This window comes from Sus scrofa, chromosome 1, assembly GCF_054392235.1.
Source record: "Sus scrofa isolate SSC_HxYL_T2T_F1_AM1 chromosome 1, Sscrofa_HxYL_maternal_Yorkshire_Landrace_v2.0, whole genome shotgun sequence".
In the NCBI taxonomy this organism is placed as follows: domain Eukaryota; kingdom Metazoa; phylum Chordata; class Mammalia; order Artiodactyla; family Suidae; genus Sus; species Sus scrofa.
In genome coordinates, this window is record NC_139383.1 from 75528337 (window position 1) to 75551656 (window position 23320).

The 23320-nt window shown below is 43.1% G+C and overlaps 1 protein-coding gene and 1 long non-coding RNA gene across 28 annotated transcripts in view; one reads left to right on the forward strand and one right to left on the reverse strand.

Moving 5' to 3' along the window:
- The window catches only part of CCDC162 (coiled-coil domain-containing protein 162), a 204536-nt gene that overhangs the window by 125869 nt on the left and 55347 nt on the right, over positions 1–23320 (forward strand). For 18 of the 24 annotated variants that reach the window (XR_002343788.2, XR_014806635.1, XR_014806634.1 and 15 more), the window contains 6 exons: positions 1530–1650; positions 3117–3166; positions 3810–3986; positions 12770–12887; positions 14586–14751; positions 19880–20018. Coding sequence is in view for 21 of the 24 variants with exons in the window: in XM_021090803.2 (XP_020946462.2) it covers positions 1530–1650; positions 3117–3166; positions 3810–3986; positions 12770–12887; positions 14586–14751; positions 19880–20018 (771 nt within the window). In the remaining 3 variants the exon portion in view is untranslated. The remainder of the gene's footprint in view (positions 1–1529; positions 1651–3116; positions 3167–3809; positions 3987–12769; positions 12888–14585; positions 14752–19879; positions 20019–23320) is intronic. The other 6 variants (XM_021090819.2, XM_084961859.1, XM_084961879.1 and 3 more) reach the window with 1 other exon arrangement.
- On the reverse strand, positions 699–21944 carry LOC110260563 (uncharacterized). Of its 4 annotated transcripts, XR_014806989.1 has the most exons (4): positions 21686–21944; positions 12742–12875; positions 10737–10799; positions 699–4281 (listed from the first exon to the last, which is right to left on the reverse strand). It is a non-coding gene; the product is annotated as an uncharacterized LOC110260563 (long non-coding RNA). The 4 variants fall into 4 exon arrangements; XR_002343798.2 differs by lacking the exon at positions 10737–10799; XR_002343799.2 differs by lacking the exon at positions 699–4281 and having other exon boundaries at positions 5585–10799.

Sequence of the window (23320 nt, forward strand, 5' to 3'; positions counted from 1 at the left end):
GAGAGACCAGCATGTGTTAAATTTTTAAGACCTTGTGTGAAGACCTTGTATGAACATTGAGAAAGCTCAGCTCCTTCTAATACTCTCCAGTCTTTGAAGGAGAGTCAACATTTCCTAATTTCAGTCTCTTTTGTCTTTTATTGTCCCCCTCCTCCTTTTTTTTTTCTTTTTTAGGGCTGCATCCTTGGCATGTGGAAGTTCCCAGGCTAGGGTTCGAATCAGAGCTGTAGCTACCAGCCACAGCCACAGCAACAGCAATACCAAATCCAAGCCACAACTGCGACCTACACTGCAGCTCATGGCAACATCGGATCCTTAACCCACTGAGCAAGGCCAGGGATAGAACCTTTATCCTCATGGATACTAGTCAGGTTCATTACTGCTGAGCCACAATGGTAACTTCTCCCTATCCTGCTTTCTTTCCCTCTCTTCTCTGCCACCTTCTTCCCTCTATGTTTTTCTGACTCCAGAGAGGGTAGAACACAAAGAAGAATATGAGCATCTCCAGATTTTCCATGTCTGTCTTAAACAGAAAAGCACAGAACTACCCTCACTATTCTAACAAGAATTTTCCATTGCTTAGAATAATAGAATGGTGCATTATTGGAGGCATGGCCTCGACAGACATCTACCTGTAAACCGGGGATGCCCTACTATACCTTGATCCCTTCTCGCCATGACAGAAAAAGAGAAAAAGATTTTTATTCTGTAATAATTATGAATACTCTGAATATTTTATTGAGGCATACCAATGACACTGTAGTCTAATTTTGGCAAATTCAGAATGAAAAATAAATAAATAATAGGCAAAGCTATCCTGCTTCTCAAGATGCCGTTAATCTGACACACAGCCAGAGTTTAAGTGCTCTAAATCCACATTCCCAATGTGTGGATGGAATATCTAAGTCCAATGTGTCTAGTCAAGAGGACCTTTGGGAGGCCACTTCAGTCCAGGTGCCCCTACCTTTCAGCAGGATGGCATAAAGGGGCTTTGGTAGTACAAACGCTGGGCCAGGTTATGAAGTCTGGGACTGCAGAGGGACTGCTGGTGCATGGGGGTCCCCAGTGAGGCTCGCATCACCTCAGCATCCCCAGGGAATATGAGAAACACTTGAGGAGTTGCTGTTGTGGATCAGCAGTAATGAACACAACTAGTATCCGTGAGGACATGAGTTCAATCCCTGGCCTCACTCAGTGGGTTAAGGATCCAACATTGCTGTGAGCTGTGGTATAGGTTGCAGATACGGCTTAGATCTGGCATTGCTGTAGCTGTGGTGTCGGCCGGCAGCTACAGCTCTGATTTGATCTCTGGCCTGGGAACTTCCATATGCCACAGGTGTGGCACTAAAAAGACAAAAAAAGAGAGAGAGACTTGAAGCAGGTGAGAATCAGAGCCCCTTGCTCTCCTGCTGCAGTCCCAGCATGTGGCCCCAAGTGTTCCTGTCCCCCAGAGAGCTCTCAAATTGTCTTCTTGTTATGTTTCCACTTAACTCCTGCTTTGGGCTCACATGTCTCTGTTCATTTGTCAGGGCCCCAGAAGCTTTTGTGTCTATTCAACTAGAAAAGGTGGGGCTGAGGGACATGATGCTGAATGCCTTCCTCCTCAGGAAACAAGCCATCGCTGATAGAATGCAGAACCTCGTGAGTGTGGTAAGAGGGCTCCCTAGAGCTCGCGTCATCTTTTACGTTTGAGCAAATAAAAATTCTTGGAATCTGTTGCTTTCAGCCTACTTGGGTAGAACCATTGGAAATATAAAGAACTGAAAAAAAAAAAAAAAGAGAGAGAGAGAATTCAATGAGAAATAGAAGGAAAGGTATTCAAGCTAATTGCTGTCTGGCTTTTGAAATATGTACATTTTTCCAAGGCCGAATTTTGTTTTGTCACTTTCTAAACAGAACTAGTTTCAGCACCTGCTCTGAAACATTTGCCCACTCCTGGGTGACTCACAGGTGCTTAGGGGTTTAGACAAGGTAAGGACTCTTAACTATCTAATTCACCTGTTATCTTGGTTTTGTAGACACTACCACCATGTTTCTATTAAAGGGTTTAATACTAACCTAATCATTTGAACAGTATTATAAAATTTAAGGCTTTAATCAATTAGAAGTACTGCTTAATTTTATGGATATCATTTTATTATTCATTAGTTTTTTATGAGGAAGTCATTAGGCTAATATGTAGTTATTTGGGAACGAAATGACAAATAATCTCTAGGCTTTGTCCCTGCCTGTGACTAAAATGTAAGGACTTCAATTTACTTAATCCAGTTCTACAGATTGATATGATGGAGGCTAGGTCTTATAAATTACTGCTGAGCAATGATGAGGGCAAAGACCCCTTTTGATCAGTAATTGAGATATTAAATTACTTTTTTAACTATAATACTTTTAAAAAATATTGACCAAGTGAAAAATGTATTAGCTCATTAACTGTCCTTCAGGAATAGCCAATGCCTATAAGGTTAGAAAGGGCTCAGATGCTGTAAGTGTCAGTTTTGTCAAGGTCTGGGATTTTAGCCTACTCATAAACTAATAAGTTAGCTTACTACTGTTCTGAGGATGCAGGAGGACACAGACTCCTAGATCAGAAAAGAACTTTAATTTTTTTTTTTGTCTTTATAGGGCCACACCCACAGCATATGGAGGTTCCCAGGTTAGGGGTTGAATCAGAGCTGCAGCTGCTGGCTTATACCACAGCCACACCAGATTCAAGCCGTGTCTGTGACCTACACCACAGCTCATGACAACACCAGATTCTTAACCCAGTGAGTGAGGCCAGAGATCGAACCTGCATCCTCAAGGGTACTAGTCAGATTCATTTTCACTGAGCCACAACAGGAGCTCCTGAGAAATTTTTTTTTTTTAATATTTACGGCCACACTCACAGCATATAGAGGTTCCTAGGCCAGAAATTGAATCTCAGCTGCAGCCAAGACCTACACCAGAGCTGCAGCAACACCGAATCCCTTAACCTGGGATCAAACACACTCCCCCACAGTAACCTGAGCCACTTCAGTGGGATTCCTAACCCACTATGCCACGGCGGGAACTCCAAGCCTGGGGATTTCTTATAGCCAACAGTCTAATAGGAGAACTGTCATTCTCTTCTATCACAGGATGAACTTGGGAAGGTCAAGAGGGACGTTATAGTTGAATATTGCAAAAAGTAAGTATAGTGTATGTGAACTACATGTGCTGATTTCTGACTCTGAACTCAATAAATAGCAGTGTTATATAGACATCCAGACAGTGAATCAGCTGGTTAACCACAGTCCTGTTGGCTAAAAGCAAATTAAACTGCCCTCTGACACAAAGAGGAAGCAGCATCAGAAGTGATGGGTAAGAGGAGTTCCCATCGTGGCTCAGTGGTTAACGAATCCCACTCGGAACCATGAGGTTGCAGGTTCGATCCCTGCCCTTGCCCAGTGGGTTAATGATCTGGCCTTGCCATGAGCTGTGGTGTAGGTCGCAGACGCGGCTCGGATCCCGCGTTGCTGTGGCTCTGGCATAGGTCGGCAGCTACAGCTCCGATTCGACCCCTAGCCTGGGAACCTGCAGATGCCGTGGGAACAGCCCCAGAAAAGGCAAAAAGACAAAAAAAAAAAAAAAGAAGTGGCAGATAAGAGGCACTTGGAAGAGGTCCATGCCTCTGCTCTCAGGCAAGGGCAGCCTGACCCAGCGGAAGTTTCTTCCTAACAGAGGTCCTCTATTCTCTTTGAAAAGTCTCCCAGGACATAGATCTTGGAAGTTCTGTAAGAGATGGAACAACTTGGATTCACCTCTGGACATCATCTCTTCTGACTTTTCAGGTTCAACCGCCACATGTCTCACTATGCTCTTCGGGGTCAGATCATGGCGTACTGCAACAGCCTGAGATCCCTGTTGGATGGCTGCCCTACCATCAGGGATACCTTTTTCATGGTGGGACAACCACATGAAAAGAAGGGCTTGAGGGACTCTGCGGAGGGCCTCAAGGCTGATCCCAGGTGCGGAATTTTCTTTAGAGCTTGTTATTCTCCCTCCTCCTGCCCCAGGGGAGAGATGTGTGACATTTGGTATGGAAATCTTGCTCCCTTTGCTGTATTTAACCTTGGATCTTCAGGTCCAGATGGGCAAAAGAAAGAGTTAATGCTCCAAGAATAAGAGTATCTTTGTGTTTGAATGCAGAAGGAGTTCTTTGTTTATGGGCTGTTTGACTGCTTTTTCAATCTATGCAGTTTTGTTTTCCTCTGGAGTACCCAGAGATTTTCATCAGTTGCACTCTTTTACATAAGCCAGCACCTAAAATAAGCAAACAAATAAGTAAACTTAATCTTGAACTGTTCTGGCTTCAAATATTTTACTCAGTAGTGTAGAAAAAAAAAAAAGCAATGATATTCCAGTGCCTTGGATAAATTGGTGTCCTTCTGTACTTCTCTGGTAAAGGAAAATAATTTGTATGTAGAGTGATATTAAGTGAAAAGAGTGGAACTGCTTCCACTCTTATCCTTCCTTATCATCCTTATCATGTCTTATCCAGTTTTTCAGCCTACCTAGAGTTCACTCACCTGGTTGAGGAGTTGGCATACCTGTGATGTAAATGACATTTCCTTTAAAAAAAAAAAAAGAAGGGCGTAATACATAGTTACACAGCCTCCAAGAGGGAACAAAAATACTCTGTAGGGTGAGCTTACCTCCCTCTTATGGCATGGAGTGAAGCTTAGTGCTGAGTAAAATACTTAATAAATGTGATCACAGAACAAAGAAATAGAAGAGAATTAAAAGACTGTATCAGACCACTCTTTACTCACTTATTCACGGATTATTCAACCACTGTTTATCCAGTGCTTATTTATTCAGCATGTACTATGAATGCTGGAGTTACCAAGGTGAATAAGTCATGGACTCTGGCAGTAAATTCAGTCTTATGGGGGAAATCGCTATAAACAAATGAGTAACGTCAGAGATTTTAAAGATAACATGTTAAAGTTATGTGAAAAGTCTTGTGAGGACACTGAAGAGGAAGTGTTTAACTCTAGCCCAGGGGCCTCAGGGAGAAGTTCAAAGAGGAGGTGACAGGTAAGTTGCAGTTCACCAAGGGAATGGGGACGATAGAACAGGCTAGAGAATGCTAGAGAATGAAAAAGTTGAATGCATCTTCCCTTGGCTAACCAATAGCTGGCTATCAAAATAGTGGCCAGTCTGAACTTGATATTTACAAGATGCCTAGTTTATGGATTACCAGTGTTTTGTCTCATGAGCCCCACCAGTACATTCACTTGGGTAAACTTCAGGATTTGCACAATAGAGGAATGCATCAGAGAGAGAAGTAGGGCAAAAATGCCTCAGTAGTCTGATTTTTTTTTTTATTAAAGTCTGATAGGTTATATGTTTCGCAGTGAGGCTGAAGTGCATCTTTCATATAAAATCATCACAAGTTAATCCTCTAGGACTTAGTTCCACTCTCTCATCCACCCACTAGCCACATCAACCATTTGTAAGCTCAATCTGCATTTGGGATCAAATTTTTAAAATAATTTCCAGAAGTATCACCATGATTTTGCTACTTTTTGTATCTAGGATAAAACGAATTAAGGAAGTCTGGTTTTGTTTCTGATATATTTTATTTGCAGCAATCAAATAAGCAGGTCAGGAAGTTGAGAGAGAAAAAAAAAAATCTCCCCAACTTTCAGGTTTTGTTTTATTCCTTTATTTATTTATTTGGGGATGACCTATGTTTCCTAAAGATTAAGGAAAACAGTCAATAAAGAGGAGAGACTAGAGCCCCAGATCATCTGGTCAGTTAATGTGTGATCATTTCAGGACAGGGCTTTGGGCCAGGAAAGTGTAAGCAAAGTGAGTGCCCACCAAGAGCCCATGGCATATAGTCAGGCAGTGGACAAACAGCAACTGATAACAGATTCGGTGGTTCTCCACTACACACATCTCCTGCTTCCTAAATTCTCTAGATTTTAACATGTCCCTTTTAAAGCACTCACACAAAATGGAGCATAGAGAAAGGAACTTCCGTTTTCTCTAGAAGTTTGGAAAAGGTACTATATATGATTCTTTCTAAGTCTGAAGTCTATGATTCCATATATTGAGGATTAATGAGAATTGAACTCTAGCTACACGGAGGTATAGAGAGAGAACCATGGCCTGGGAGTTACAATATTTGGACTTTACCCAGCTCAGTCATAGGTTGTTTTGAAGTCTCAGAACCTTCAGTCTCTGGGCTTCAACTCTTTATCTAATAAGTGAGGAAACTGAAGCAACTCTCTGAAGCTAAACAGGCCAAGTTTTTTTAGTGCTGAACTGTCTAGAGCTTTATTCCAAGGAATGAAACTGCTGAGGAAAGACTTGCTGGGAAGAGGCCACTTAAGAATGCTCATGAGGAGTTCCCATCATGGCGCAGTGGTTAACGAATCCAACTAGGAACCATGAGGTTGCAGGTTTGATCCCTGACCTTGCTCAGTGGGTTAAGGATCCGGCATTGCCGTGAGCTGTGGTATAGGTCGCAGATGCGGCTCAGATCCCGAGTTGCTGTGGCTCTGGTGTAGGCTGGTGGCTACAGCTCCAATTAGATCCCTAGCCTGGGAACCTCCATATGCTGTGGGAGCAGCCCAAGAAATGGCAAAAAAAAAATGCTCATGAAATGATAAATGGGAATCATCCCAAGTCAAGGTTAACTAGAGATAAAGGGACGGAGTTGAGGAATGAGGGTTGTGGAGGACAGAGATCCTCACCTTACTCAAAAATACAGAGTTGGATTAGATCAAGGATAAGAAATGTTTTATTTTAAATATCAATTTCAACAATGTATTCATGTCCTGCCTAGGATTCTGAGACGTCTCAAGCTTGTAAGATTGTGATGGATTAGCAATATCAACCATGGTCAAGGAAAGCGAGAAAGAAGGCCTCCTTGCTTATGTTCACCATCGCATCAAATAGAAAAGCCCCATAAATCCTGTAGGTTTAAAACTCTAAGATGTTGGAGTTCCCTAGTGGCCAAGTGGTTAAGGATCTGGCGTTGTTACTGCTGTGGCCCGAGTCACTACTATGGCCCAGGTTCAGTCCCTGGCCTAGGAACTTCCACATGCCATGGGTGCAGCCAAAATAATAATAATAATAATAATAATGCTGAGAGACTAATTAATCCTTCAAAGGCTATAAGTTACTGTTTAGTTTTAGCAGAGATACCCTGCCAGAATCTAAATAGAGGAGGAGCCAAGGAAATCTCTCCTCCAAAGAAGGCTGCTGCCTGAGGGCTCCGTGCCCTCATGGCTCTGGAGATGAGTCTGGAGACCAGGACGACACTTGGTCACACTCCCAAGAGCAGTGGCATCAGCTGATGGAGGAGCAGAGAAGGGACAGAGAAAGGACACTAACATTACACAAGCCCTTACCATGTGACTGGCAGAGCCACCACTCTCCCACACCGCTGCTCTGTGTGAATGAGAGGAGAGCACCATGTCCTCGGGGCAGGAATTTCAGCCACTGCCAGTTGCCTTTGGGCAAAGACTGAGGGAAATACATGGCAGCCTTGGTGCCAAGGGCTGTATGGCAATGAATTAGACATGCTTCTTGCCCTCAGGCAAGGGGAAATAAACAATTATAGTACATTGTGATAAAGAATAAAATTAAAGTATAATAGATAATGCATTCAGTATTATCAAAAGGATCAGGGAAGTGGGGCGTGGGAGCTAGGAAGGTGTCAGAAAGGAAAGCCATTTAACTTACCTCTTAAAGTATGACTAGGCAGTTCCCATCATGGCTCAGTGGTTAAGGAACCCAACTAGGATCTGTGAGGACATGGGTTTGATCCCTGGCCTTGCTCAGTGGGTTAAGGATCTGGCATTGCCATGAGCTGTGGTGTGGGTCACAGACAGGGCTCGGATCCTGCATCCCTGTGGCTGTGGTGTAGGTTGGGAGCTGTAGCTCTGATTTGACCCCTAGCCTGGGAACTTCCATATGCCACAGGTGCAGCCCTAAAAAGACAAAAAGACAAAAAAAAATAAATAGATAAAAAATAAAGGATGACTGGTGTTTCAGGTGGACAAGGAAAGGAAATTCAGTTCAAGCTGGGAGACTCGCATGTGCAACGGCACAGAGATGTGAGACAGCATGTGGACATGCTTCCCCATGGCTCCTCTCCAGGGTATGTGAGGCTGAGCCAGGAGAAACATGATGTACAGAGCCACGGGCAAGATCCCAAAGTCTGCCATTTGTCCTTCAACAGACCAGGAGAAGGGAGGCAAGATGATGGTCAGCAATCATTAGGAAGCTACTGAAACTGTACATACAGGACAAGTTTAGGAGTTGAAATCAGCTAGGCCAGGTGCTGGATTTCAGGCAGAGCCAAGTGAGAAGGAAGAGGAATCCAGGATGTCACCCACAGTCTCATGCTGGAGTGAATAAAAAGATATCAGAATAGCAGTTCCCATCATGGCCCAGTGGAAACGAATCTAACTACCACCTATGAGGACCCAGGCTGGATCCCTGGCCTCACTCAGTGGGTTAAAGATCCGGTGTTGCTGTGGCTGTGGCTATGGCCAGCAGCTACAGCTCTACTTTGACCCCTAGCCTAGGAACCTCCTTATGGTGCGGGTGCAGCCCTAAAGAGACACACATGACAGAATGGCTCTTTAATGGGTATGGAGTTTCAGTTTTGGAAGATGGACAAAAATGTTTTCTGGAAATAGGTGATGGTGATGGCTGCCCAACATTGTGAATGTACTTAATGCCACTGAAGTGTGCACTTAAAAACAGTTAACATGGTAAATTTTATGTATTATCACATTTTTTAATGAGGAAAAAAGGATGGTAATGTCATTAAGAGGTGAAATGTGGAGATGGAGATAATGAATCACAGCTCTGAAGCTGCAAATTTCTTCCATTAGTCTCCCAACAAGTCTCAGATGCATCTTATTTTGGATGTTCTCCACTTTCACATACTTCCATCCTCCGTGCTTCTATTATAACCTCATGCTAGCTTGTCTACCTTCCTCTGGAATGTAAGATCCTTGAGGGCTGAGGTTGTCTTCATTTCATAGCCTCGATATGTACCTCTGCATTGACCTTGGTTTGAAGGGGGAGAGGGGAATGGGCCCACAGAAGTAGAAGCAGTTCCAGCCCCTTTAATTCAATTATGAAATAACAGATTGTATCATCATCTGCTGCTAGGAATTTGGTATGAGGTTTAAGAAAGACTTGGAATTTTTGAAAAAGGAAATGGACATGAGAGCTGATCAAAAGAAAGAAAACCAGTTGTCCCTTGCGTGACACAGCTCAGGCTGGAAACCATTTACTTGTTGTTGCCTCAGTGTAATGAGTAGTGTGATTTCCTCCAGCTGTGCTCAGCAGCGTGTGACTAGAGGCCAAAAGCCAGACCAGCTGGAGGGATCGAGAGTTGGCGTTTTGCTAGATAGGTGAGTTAGGAGTACAAAGCAGAAGAGAACTGCAGGTGCTGGTGGAAGAGTAGTTCATATGCTTGGCTGTGAGACCCAGTGCGTGTGTGGAGAAGGGAGTGGAGTCAGAATGGAACTGACAGATGGAAGAGGAGGCCAGAGGGCTGGATAATGTCAAGGAGTGTATTTTGTGGCCATGAAGAAGGGTTAGTGGGAGTGAATGAGTGAGAAAACTGGAAGAGAAAAAGGTTGAGCTGGAAATGTAGAATATTTAAGTCTTTGGACGTGATATGGTTCCAGAATTCAGGAATATAGCCCTGGAGTGGGCAGTGAAGGGGAATGGAGGTGAAGAGGGGTGATGTTGAACAGGTCAACAGGCCGCTGAGTTGATGGGCCATCACAAGGGGAGAGGAATCCCCCTTATGGGGCTGAGAACCAGGTTTTGTTCCTGCACTGAGCACCTAAAAGCTTCTACTGCCCTCACTGCCCCACCTCAAGCAGAGGCTGCCTGCTGACGGCAGGGGTGGAAATGGCAGGAAATAATGGCTGAGAAGGAAAAGATAACACTTGATAGAGGGCCCCGTGGCCCCAGGGACACAGGTGCTTCTCAGAGGCCAAGACTGGCTTTAGCCACACTGCTGCCAGCCCGGTGGCATGCAGGCCTAGGTGCTCAGGCCTTGTGACTTTTTATTGTTTATAGTCCGTGTTTCCCTTGGGTACCGTCCAACAGGGTCAACTGAGTAACAGAGCTAAGACAGGATTAAGCTGGTTTTGATCTGCTCCAGGACAGGATAGTCTGCTTTGTGGTTGCTGAAATAAGTTCTCCAAACTGACACCATACTTTGTTCCTGCGCTTCAGACTGCCTGATTAAAATCCTGAAAAAGGTAGGTTTATGGCTGATGATTCACTCCAAGTTGAGTTTTAGTAATTTAAAAAGTTTCATATTCAGAATGTTCGATATGGAAAACATTTTACCTTCAGTTAAAATGAATTACATTGTACTTTAAGAAATGGAGGAGTTCCCCTGACTAGGAACCATGAGGTTGCACGTTCGATCCCTGGCCTCGCTCAGTGGGTTAACAATCCAGCGTTGCCATGAGATGTAGTGTAGGTCACCGATGTGGCTCAGATTGGAGTTGTTGTGGGTGTTGTGTAGGCCGGCAGCTGTAGCTCCAATTGGACCCCTAGCCTGGGAAGCTCCATATGCCATACCTGCGGCCCTAAAAAGCAAAAAATAAATAAAAACGACTCCCTGGTTTCTAGTTTTGAGGACTTGGAGGTTGTGGTTCTTTTAACACAGGAGGAGGCCCAGGATTCGGGTGGAAGCGGGTGAGGAGTTCAGTTCTTGCCTTTTTTGATTGAGGTGGTCTGAGACACTGCCATCCAGGATGGAGCAGGTTGGGACTCTGGATCTGTGGAAGGGTCAGGCAGGCAGATGTGGGTTAAGGATGAATGGATGGCAGCAGCAGCCAGAGAGTGAACACACTTGCTGGGGACCAGAAGGAGAATTGGAAGAGCAGAGCTGAGTATGTCCTAGGCGCCCTGGGCAGGGGGGTGGGGTGGGGGTGTGGGCCCCCCATCCACTACACACCTCCTTCTGCTTTTTGTGTGTGGTGTCAAAGCTGCCTGGTCTAGCATAACCAAGGTAGGTGTGAGATGGCACTAGTCTCTGGGCTTCCCCCAGAACCCTGAGCTCTAAAGCATCCCCTCCTTAATGTGTTCAGGTCCCTGCTTCTTAACAAATCACTCTGAGAGTTCCTACATGCCTCTCTACTGGGCCACACGTATCCCTTGGCCCCTGCCCACCCCTGATCACTCTGCTAGACACCCACACCTTGGCATCACAGTAATGAACTTTGTACAGCACCTCACAATGTATGAAATATTTTTCACATGCCTGATAACTCTTTTTAAAAATTGTTCCTTACACCAATCTTAGTTAAGAATCATTATCCCCATTTTATGGCTGAAAAGAATCAAAGAGGGAATTCCCACTGTGGCACAGCATGTTAAGAATCCAACTGCTGTGGCTTGGGTCGCTATGTAGGCACAGGCTCCATCACCTGCCCAGTGCAGTGGGTTAAAGATCCAGCAACCTATTCTGCAGCTGTGGCTAATATAAAGTCCCTGGCCCAGGAACTTCCATGTGCCGTGGGTGTGGCCATTAAAAAAAAAAAAAAAAAGGACTCAAACAGGATAGTGTCTACAGCCACACAGCTGTGAGTAATGGAAGGTGGTCTCAAAATCAGGTCCATGGATGCCAGATTCCACACCTGTTTACTGCACATACCACCATTTTCCACACTAGATAAAGACGGTTAATTAAACTCAAAGGCACCGAATCCATTCAAATGGGAAACAGTCTCTCAACCCTCCACCCTCTGTAACAGTGGGCTGCCTCACTCCTGAGATGATGTAGAAACCAGGTTAGGAGGCCTTCTCCCTCCAGTGGATGCAGTAGAAAGATCAGGAGCTTCTGCATGTATGAAGGTCAAAAACAGGCAAACCCAACAAAATCATCTTTTAATGGTATAGCCATTTGCAGTAAAACTACAAAGAAAAGCTACTATAAATGAATGTAAAATTCAGGATGATGGTTCCTCCAGGGACCACAAAGTATGTGCACATGGGGCTTCAAAGAAGCTGGTGACATTCTGTTTGCAGGCCAGGCGCTGGGCTTGTTGAATCCTTAAATGAGACATATATGGATTATGTATTTGTATATAAAACTCTAACACTTACACTGCTGCCTAAGACATGAGAAAATATTTGGAAGAGGAGAAAAGGAGAAAGGAGGGAAAAAGGACCAAAGTCTGGAGCACCTGGCAGGAAACATGGTGGGAAGGGAAAGAAAATAGAGACTGGTCTCTTGAGCCTGGATTCTAGGACTGGACAGATCTGCACTTAAATCTCAACTTCAACTCTTAGGAATGGTGTAGGCAAGATCTCTGTAACCTGGTAGGCCCACAGTTTCCTCACCTGTGAAACAGAAACAACATAGATACATGTTGTGCTAAGGTTGTCATAAGAATTAAGTGAGAAAATGTCACCCCCAGCATGGTGCTGGCACTTAATTCATGCCCTCCCCTTCCCTTCTCACCACAACTTTCCCTCCCTCTGCGCCCACACCTTCCTCCCAGCACAGCTGAGGCTAAAACCAGACCAACTGCTCTGCTCTGGTTCGGTTATTTATAACTGGCCACTTGTGAGCGGCCTGAAAAGGAGACCTGCTGCCCTCCGGCTTAGACGCCCATGTGTGTGTCGCCACAGTCTGGACTCTGGCATGGTGGCTAGAGGGCAGTGGTATAAATAGTTCACTTGCAATGCCTCTTTCAGAGAGAAATGCTGTGCTACCTGCTGTGCTTTCTTCTTCTACTTGCAGGAGTTTTCAGCCCCGGCCACGCCGTTTGCTATCTGCTGATGGGAAAGTCTTCCTCAATTTATGGTTCATACCCCATCCTTCTGAAGTGCTGGTGATGTTCAAAACTCTGCCAGAAAAGGTTTGTATTATTTAATGTGAGCCATAACAGTTGTTTTTATGTCCCACAGTTAAACATATCAATTTCCCGGAATATCTCTTGTTGTCTGTCCCCCCCCCATCTCCCTCAGAACATCTAATAACTGAAATCTCACAACTCCTCATGTTTTTGCCAGGTTTATTATAATTTCCCTTGTGCCTCATTATTTCATAGTTTTGTTTCTCCCTGGTCATTACTGAACACTAATTGGAACTTCCCATATTCCTGGTTAGTCCTCAATTTCCTCCCCAATCCTTCAAGAAAACCTCACCCTGATGTGCTGAAGCTAAGGCGAAATTGAGATCACACCTAATCATAATAATTTGCTGGTTCCTATTTTTTGAGGGATTCCTCTAGGTACCTCACTTACTGATTAAGGGTAACCATCAAAAAGGGTAGTTGGTAGTAGTTAATAATACATACATTATTCAAGTATTTAGCTAAATAAAGTGTAATATTTAAATGGTCATTTGGGAACATTCTGATTTTTTTTTTCTTTGTGAGGGAAAACCTGTTTAGCAATCTAGGTTTCTCACCCTTTCTTCCCCTCCCCTCAGAAGCTTTACTGAGGTGTAATTAACAAATAAAATTATATAACCTAAGGTGTGCAACATGATGGTTTGATATACATTGTGAAATGTGAAATGATTACCACACTTCAGTTAATACATCCATCACCTTACCTAGTTACCTTTTTATTCTTGTTGGTGTGCATGCTTATCTAACTCTCTTAGCAAATTTCAAGTATACAATACAGTGTTATTAACTATAATCACCATGCTGTATATTAGATCCTCAGAACTTATTTATCTTATAAATAAAATTTGTACCTTTTGACCATTTCCTCCTTCCCCTGGCAACCACCTTTCTGTAAGTTTAACCTTTTCTTTTTTAGGTTCCACACATGAGTAAGATCACACGGTGTATGTCTCTCTCTGTCTGGCTTATTTCACTTGGCAAAATGTAATCCAGTTTTACCCATGTTGTTGTAAATGGCAGGGCTTCCTTCTTTTTACGTTTGACTAATATCCATGTATGTGTGTGTGTGTGCACCTGCATGTGTGTGTGTGACATTTTCTTTATCCATTTATCCATCCACTGGACACTTAGGTTGCTTCCATATCTTGGCTGTTGTGAATAATGGTTCAATGAACATGGAAGAGTAGATAATCTCCTTGATGGATGGATTTTGTTTCCTTTGGATATATACCCAGAAGTAGGATTGCTGAATCATATGGTAATTTTACGTGCAACAGAATGAAACTGGATCCCTACCTTATACCGGTCATAAAATTAACTTCAAATGGATGAAAGGCTTAAATTTAAGACTGGAAACTAAAATCTTAGAGGAACATGGGGAAGAAGTTCTTTGACACCAGTCTTGGCAATGATTTTTTGGATACATTACTGAAAACACAGGCAGCAAAAGCAAAAATAAAAAGTGGGATAACATCAAACTAAAAAGCCTCCGCTAGCAAAACAGTCAACAAAAGGAGAAGGCAGTCTACATAATGGGAGAAAATATTTGCAGACTATGCATATATACATAAATAATTTTTATCTGGTATTATACTGTGAAAGTGTTTATCTAGATATTCTTGTTCAAAGATAATGTTCCTAATCAATACTATTTTTATATCCCCTTTGAAATTTATTTCCTTGTATTGATTTTACCCACAGGCAGCTTTTAGAGCCTTAAAGCTAACTCTACAGCTGATAGCCCCTCTCCATGACATTGTGGCCTACTTTTTCAGTTTTGCAAAACTTGGAAATTGTCCAGCATGTTTTGAATTTCCTCTAATTCCTAACCCTCTGAAAGGTGACTGGGGAGGAACTGAGGGTATTGGTAAGTGATTAAAGGTGGTTCAAGTCACCTTCAATTTTCATTTCAAATCCTATGAAGCTCTTTTTTTCAGCTTTATTGAGGTATAATTGAAATATTAAATGGTAAGATGTTTGACGTGAACAGCATGATGATTTGATATACATTGTGAAAGGAGTTCCCCTGTCTAGTAATGGCTGTGAAGCTCTTAAAACTTGGGAAGACAGGACTAAAATATTTCCTCATGAATGACAGAAGGGCAAGGGAAAGTCCCATTATATAGAGTTTCCAGGAGTTCCCGTCATGGTGCAGTGGTTAACGAACCCGACTAGGAACCATGAGGTTGCGGGTTCGGTCCCTGCCCTCGCTCAGTGGGTTAACGATCCAGCGTTGCCGTGAGCTGTGGTGTAGGTCGCAGACTCGGCTCGGATCCTGCGTTGCTGTGGCTATGGTGTAGGCTCGCGGCTACAGCTCCAATTAGACCCCTAGCTTGGGAACCTCCATATGCCACGGGAGTGGCCCAAGAAATGGCAAAAAGACAAAAAAAAAAAAAAAAAAAGCTTAGTTTAGAGTTTCCAAACTAATTGATTCCACATTTACAGGTTAAATCATGAAGTATATCAAATCAGAATTTGGGGGGCCTGGGTTTTTACCTGCCCCTGTTACTTGGTTCACTATGAACTGGGCACTTTACTCTCTAGGTCTCTGTTTGCCCATCTATAAAAGCGGGGGTGGGGTGGTGGTGATAATATTTCTCTCACAGAGATGTTCTATGGATTAAAATATGTAAAAAATTATAGAAGGATCTACAAGTCTCTGTTAAATATTAGCTTGCTTTCATTCCCTTTCCCCTTCTAGCTTTTGCATACTAACGTGGAAGGTCAGTGCCAAGCATTCACTCTCAAGAAGCCCTCGATTAGCTAGCAATGACCCAGTAGTCCTGTTAGTAAGAACAATTGAGGCTTTAATTTTATCTGCCTGGGCTAATCCATGACCTCTAACTCAGCACAAGTTCTCAAATGAATGCATGAAGTAAATTAAAGACACTGAAATGCTTAGCAAGCTGGGTTTATCAGAAACAGTGAAACTGATCTTATTATTTTAATAATTTGACTCCTATCCAAATTATGTCATTAGTCAGTTAATAGCAATATGTAATAACATAGTAGCCAAGGATTTTAAAAGGATGAGAAGAGCTAAAGAAATGAGATAATATGCCTATTTAAACCTGGTGGTCTTAAAACAAATATGATGTAATCTGAATACATTCCTTTCTGGCCAACCCTTTAAGGAAATGTTCATGAGAGACCCTGACTTAATTTGCCAGTAGATTGGGCTTGTGCTAATGAATGGTGTAGGAATCTATAAACATTCCTTTTTTTTTTTTTTTTTTTTTTTTGTCTTTTTAGGGCTACACCCCTGGCATATGAAGGTTCCCAGGCTAGGGGTTCAATCGGAGCTGTAGCCACCAGCCTACGCCACAGCAACAGCAACTCGGGAGCCAAGCTGTGTCTGCAACCTATACCACAGCTCAGGGCAACACCAGATCCTTAACCCACTGAGTGACGCCAGTGGTCGAACCTGCATCCTCATGGATCCTAGTTGGGTTTGTTAACCACTGAGCCACGATGGGAACTCCTGAATCTATAAACATTCAGATGGGAGATGTGGGAAGGTGACCCTGGAGGAAGATAGATGCCTGTAGCCTGAGGAGAGGCAGCATGAAGATAGGAAGGAGTTGGTGCAGCCACAGCAAAAAGCACAGAATTTTTGCAGACCTACAAGCAAGTCTTCAATATAAGCATCAAGAGGTTATAAAAGCACTCTTAGATCCTCTCCTTTTGCTAATTTTTGGGACTGTTGTAAAAGGGGTTTACTCAGAAAATAAACTAAGATGCTCTCAGGGGAGCTGGATGAAGGTTGGGAGGGTGGGGGCTGGACTTCAGATGAGTGATGGGAGAAAGGAAGACAGGCAAGGAAAAATGCTCTCCCTACCCCTCAAGAGGGGGAGGCAGGTGTTACATGGAGATGAGATAGAGCCAGAGCCATGTTTCCCAAAAATGTCACTGCAGGTAAGTCCTATAGCAGCTGGGAGGGAAGAGCTCGCAGGGAAGGTGATTTTGGGGAACTTCCCCTCACCTTACAGGGGAAAATAGGAGGGATGGTCCAGGAGGAGAACAAGAAAGGGATACTAGCAAAGCTAACAGCCAGAACTGCACATGGCCAGCCCAGAGAATGATGAACCCACCAGTGTGATGCTGAAGAATAGTGGGAAATGAGGCCAGTTTGTTGAGGACCTAGAATTGCGAATGAAGGAAATTGGTTTTTTACTATTTATATGCTTACAAACCGGAAACCATTGAAATATTTGGGGCCCAGGCGTTCCAAGGTGTGCAATTAGAGACACACGCCTTGTCATGCTGCCAGCAAAAACATTTGTGCTCCAGGAAGAATGTGCCAAGTTTTGCATACTCTACTTTGCTGAAAATAGATAAAGAGCACACTGAACTAAAAAAAAAAAAAAAAAAAAAAAAAAAAAAAAAAAAAAAATCCCACTCTAAGATAATCATCTTTTTAAAAGGCGAGGCTTCTCTGTTCCTGGCCTGTTTCCCAGAGGAGGCGAGGAGAACTAAGGTGAAAAGATGAGATGGGTCTAGTCATATACCTACCCAACTTCTTTTAGCCATTTCAGAACTATTTGGAGTTAGATAAAGTGACTTTTGTGTATTTATATGCTTTAAAATCTTTTTTAAAACAAGTTTCAGCTGTGGTCCTACTGCTTGATTGAGGAAGCAGCTCTTAGATGCTGTGGACTAGCTCTGTGGACCCTGCCAAATCCTCTCCTTCCCTGAAAGTTCAGCAACTCCCTTGGGAGCTCATGTGAAGCAGAGGATGTAATGTGGGAGTTAACACTGTGATTTCCATGTAAAGGATTAGGAGGCAATTAAACCCGGGTACTACACAGTGAACTTAGGATTTCAGGAACAGAATATACTGGCTTTGAGTATTCACGTGGACCTGGGCCTCTGTGATTCCCCTCTCTCTGTCTGATTTCTCAAACAGAACCCTCCTGCAGAAAGGCACAAGAAAAGGCTCATTTGATTCCTAGTGTTTCCTGGTGGAGGGTCTATTCTCAGCCCCCAGCCATGGACCACATGGCAACTATCTGCCCCATCCTCACACACAGGCTGTCCACCCTGCCTGTGCCTGCCTCCTCTGCTCCCACTGCACAGTGACCCCACAAGAAAGGGAGGCCCAAATGAGCTTATTATCAGCAAAGAAAAGGTAGGCCTCACCCCCATATCTGTATTTTAATAATGCCACCTGTCAGCACAGAACAATTTTCCTGGGAAGTGATCATGTAAAAGTGCACACGAAGTGTTATATAAACAACAATGGAAAGAAGGAAAAGAGGAAAATCACCCGTAATTCAACCATTCCAGCAAATGAAATATTTTTATTTATCCTTACTTCCTTCTAGCCCTCGCCCAAATAGTTTTACAGAGCTTTAATCACAGGGTATATGCAACTTTATATTCTTTTTTTTTTAATTGTCATTGCAGGGGATTACAAAGCTTTTCCCCTGGTTGCTGCATCACCTGCGTGTGGTGCTTCTGGACCAAGCACACTACACCTTGAACAAACAAGCCTCACCCATCACCCCTCCTCCCATCCACCACAAAGTTCTTAAGATTCTGCTACAGTTTTCTCTGTGACTCCTCTTCTAGTGGAAGTCTCTGTTCAGCCCAATATGACCATAATATTTATAGAGGAGTCATAAAAAAATCTGATGATTAGCCTTAATTCTTTTGTAGCTGGAAAAATACCCCCAAAACATTTAAAACAGTCATAAAAAAAATCTGATGATTAGCCTTAATTCTTTTGTAGCTGGAAAAATACCCCCCAAAACATTTTTATGCTGTGTGTAAAAAATCAAGTGAAAACATCAAGTAGGTATGAAATCTGGACTGCTCATCTTTTCCTAAAGTCAAGAGCATATATTACAGGTACATACTAGCATGATTCTCAGACCTGGTTCTGCCCTGATCAAGCTCTCATGGATGGCCTCCCTGTTCCTTCAGTTCTTCTGCCTTCCAGGCCAGAAATGTGGGAAGAGATGCAGTACCGGGCCAGAGAGGGTACAAGGCTGCTCAAGTCTGGCAGAGCTAATGATTAGGTTAACTCTGGAAATGCCTGTGGGTCTCCATCTCACTTCTACCTTGGGCTGTAATCAAGCTCTGTGATCAGTATCCACAATCTTCTTCTCATAGCAAGGATGTCCGCTCGAGTAGAAAACTGAAACTGCCTCACAGGGAGGTGATGAGCACTTCAGATAGCTGACATCCTGGTAGCCCTGGAAGCAGCCCACCTGCGCACTCCACAAGTGCTCCCTAAGGGCTCATCATTTTCTCTCTGTGCTCTCCCATTCTGACCAACTCATTTCCTAAGCTAATAATAGAGATGCTACTACAGCCACTTAGACCCAGACTAGGTTCCTCAAACCAATATTGATGCCCCAAGAGGCCCTAACTTAAGTTTCTATCCAAACACATATAAATCTATGTATACCCATCCTGCTTTTAGACCCCTACAGTAAGGGTCTAGGAAATAAGCCAATTTAGGATCTCTCACAGCTACTCCTAAAATGATGAGAATCTCCTAGAAAGATGTATATGTATGTGTATACATATATGTATATATGTTTTTGGTTTTGCCTTGGATGATTCTGAGTCTTTAATGAGCCAGTGACAGGGCTGTTTTGAATGGCATGACTATGAGAAATGAGTGCTGGTTTATAGTGATTTCAAGCCCCTAATAGATCTGCTGAGTCCTGTACTTCTCATCCCGTGCAATTTCTCTTTTTCAATCTACTTAGAGTCTATAACCTTGTAAACTTTGAAAACTTCTTTCAGCAGTATGTCCTTATTCAGCTGAAAAGCAAAGCAAGTTATTACGTTACTGAGGGAGGAAGGAAGGAAAGATAAATCAGACCTTGGGTTCTAGAACATAAGGCTTTGCTGATCTTGCAAAACATATAATTAGTACACTCACAAAGTTAATTTAGGTAAAAGGTTAGCTTTGGAGGTGAAATAGTGGTTTACAGGGTAGTTAGGGTACTGTATTTCACACTAAAATCTTGTCCATCTTCTAGGGTCTGAGCTTCAAGAGCTGCAGAAAATGATTGACCACCTCCAGGACCCTCAAGACCCAACCCAGGTGTCCCAGGCCCTCCTCCTCCAAAGAGAGGTTATGCTTCTCCAGTTTGATGTTGCAGTGAGGTACCTCATCCGGTAAGGGCTGGAGTGCTAACCCGTCAGTAAAGTCTGCAGGGCAAGTGTCTGAGTGATCCTGCAGGGAGGCCACTCTTGGCATGATAAGATAATGAGCTTAAAATAGTCCCAGGCACAACCTGATCCAGAACACTGCAGCTACAAACGCGTTCTGCTGCAAAAGCTGTTCAGGTGGATTGTGTTCTTGTCAGAAAATAATATTCTTGATTTTATTAAATGTGATTTCTGTACAGTTAGTTTGCTCAACAGGCTGTTTTATTGGGAATCATACTTTTTATACTTCTGAAGATGATTTTTCCTAAGAGTTTTATTTTTTTTCCAACCCTTAATGAGCTTTCAAAAGAACAGAATTTTCACTGCATATCTGAAACCAACAGAATTGACTACTTGAGTTAAATTTATAAGTTAATTTACCTCTGGCCCTGTAGGTATTAAATACTCTGCATCCAAAAAGAATGTCTATTTGGTTAATTAATCATGACTGATGAGAAAATTAGTTCGGATTAAGAGTCACAATGTTTCCTGTATAAATAATAAGTTGTGTATGAGAAGGGAAGAAGTCAGGTCTGAGGGTCTCTGCTTATTCTTAAATTGTCAAATTAATTAACTTCATTTGATTAATTCCCAGTGTGACTATTTAATCAATGAGGGAGACCTTGTAGGGTGGTGCTCTTATCTGTGAATTATAATTGCTTCCCACTGGTTAGCAGGTGTGTCCATAGAGAATTGAAATTGGGGCTTGTCCTGAACTATGTTTCCTCTTTCTGCTCTGTGTTTTCTTTGCTCTGAGCATGATGGGACCCTGGATTTAGAATGTTAATTCAACAGGCCAAAAAATCAGACTAATTTATTTTCTTTTGTTTGGCAGACAGCTTTCAGAGCTATAGCTTTGTCAAGCAGGTAGGCTAGAAAGTCTCCACTGATTGTCAGGATGGCCATTCATTAGCCCCCTGGGCTGTGCAATCTCAAGTCAGAATTTGCCAGGAATTTACATAGGGTGAGAAATAGGACTACACCCCAGGAGTTCTTTTTGGATTCCAGCTCTGCAGGGTTCAGCTTGCTCCTGTTCTCCCAGGGAGCCACTCTGCTTCCCCTAGGAATGGCTTTACAGGGCTTTCTCTGCCCTGGCACACTTGGTCTGTAGGAATGGAGGACCCTGTGCCCTAGGTCTGGTTTCTGTATATTTTTCAGAGGACCTCAGAAGGAACCACCCAGAATGGTATACCTCCAGGAGTCCTTCATTTATAGCATTTCCTCCAGCTTTTCTTCAGAACTCTTTGGGGTCTGTATGTGTTTGGAATCACACAGCAAGTAACTGGCAGATCCCAATTAGAACCGAGGTGCATTTGACTCCAAAGCCTGAGAACTAGGATGGATGCCAGACAGCAGCAGGATGGATGGAAAGGGAGACTCTGAAGAGATGGCAAGAGGTGGAAGAAAAAGAGAAGCTGAAAGATAAATGTCACCCCACTGGAGGATTTTACTTAGTGCTGAACCTAAAAACTAGAAGTCCTTAGATAACCAAGAGACAGGAGGCTTGAGACATTCCCTCACCCTTCCCAGAGCTCACCAACTCTGAGCAATATGCCTGTTTACCCCAGGGAACATTTTGCTTATACAAGCTGAAGGCTTCCCCAGAATTTGAAAAGAGGGAACTGAACTCTTACCTGGAACGAGAGCAACCTGCTTCCATAGGCCATGGGAGGCAAGGAAGAAATAGCTCTAGGACAACAGGAGAGTAGTCCCGCAGAGTCCCCTCATATCTGGCCCCTGCTTCTCTGTGGCATTGACCAGCTCAGGTTGTAGGACAGATGCCTGTTTCTAAGCACGAAATTTCATTCTGCCCCTGTCACCCAGTCCTGTCCAAGCTGAGGCCAGAATCTGATAGAAATCAGTGCTGTCTTCCAGTAGCATCAGGATCACATTGCCCAAGCCTGTCATTTACCTCTGGGCATGTCTGCCCACCTGCAGGAGTTATTTATTAGCCAGTGCAAGAAATGTCTGCGGATTGAGTTTATCTTTAATTTCAGGTAATTAATCATTTGTACTGAAGGTAAATACTTAAGTGGTACAGTGGTTCCAGTCAATCTCATCTGCTTACGTTGGGGATCAACAAAGTGTTCCCATGGGCCTCTGCCTGATTTTGTATGGCCTGTGGGCTAAGGATGGTTTTTATGTGTTTAAGGGTTTGGAGGGGACAGTTTCAAGAGTAGTACTTTGTGACACGTGAAAATTATGTGGAATTCAAATTTCAGTGCCCAGAAATGAAGTCTTTTTTTTTTGGAACACAGCTACACCTATTCATTTATGGATAACCTCTGACTGCTTTCAGTCTACAACTGTAGAGTTGAATAGTTGTAACAGAGATCATATGATTGACAAATCTGAAAGTATTTACTGTCTGGCCCTTTAAGAAAGTTTGCTTTCAAATGATGCAACTGACAAGGGCTTAATCTCTAGAATATATAAGCAACTTATACAACTCAACAGCAAAAAAACCAATCAATCAATGGAAAAATGGGCAAAAGACCTGAATAGACATTTCTCCAAAGAAGATATACAGATGGCCAACAAACACATGAAAAAATGCTCAACATCGCTGATTATAAGAGAAATGCAAATCAAAACTACCATGAGATACCACCTCACACCAGTCAGAATGGCCATCATTAATAAATCCACAAATAACAAGTGCTGGAGGGGCTGTGGAGAAAAGGGAACCCTCCTGCACTGCTGGTGGGAATGTAAACTGGTACAGCCACTATGGAGAACAGTTTGGAGATACCTTAGAAATCTATACATAGAACTTCCATATGACCCTGCAATCCCACTCTTGGGCATCTATCCGGACAAAGCTCTACTTAAAAGAGACACATGCACCCGCATGTTCATTGCAGCACTATTCACAATAGCCAGGACATGGAAACAACCCAAATGTCCATCGACAGATGATTGGATTCGGAAGATGTGGTATATATACACAATGGAATACTACTCAGCCATAAAAAAGAATGACATAATGCCATTTGCAGCAACATGGATGGAACTAGAGAATCTCATCCTGAGTGAAATGAGCCAGAAAGACAAAGACAAATACCATATGAGATCACTTATAACTGGAATCTAATATCCAGCACAAATGTACATCTCCTCAGAAAAGAAAATCATGGACTTGGAGATGAGACTTGTGGTTGCCTGATGGGAGGGGGAGGGAGTGGGTGGGATCGGGAGCTTGGGTTTATCAGACACAACCTAGAATAGATTTACAAGGAGATCCTGCTGAATAGCATTAAGAACTATGT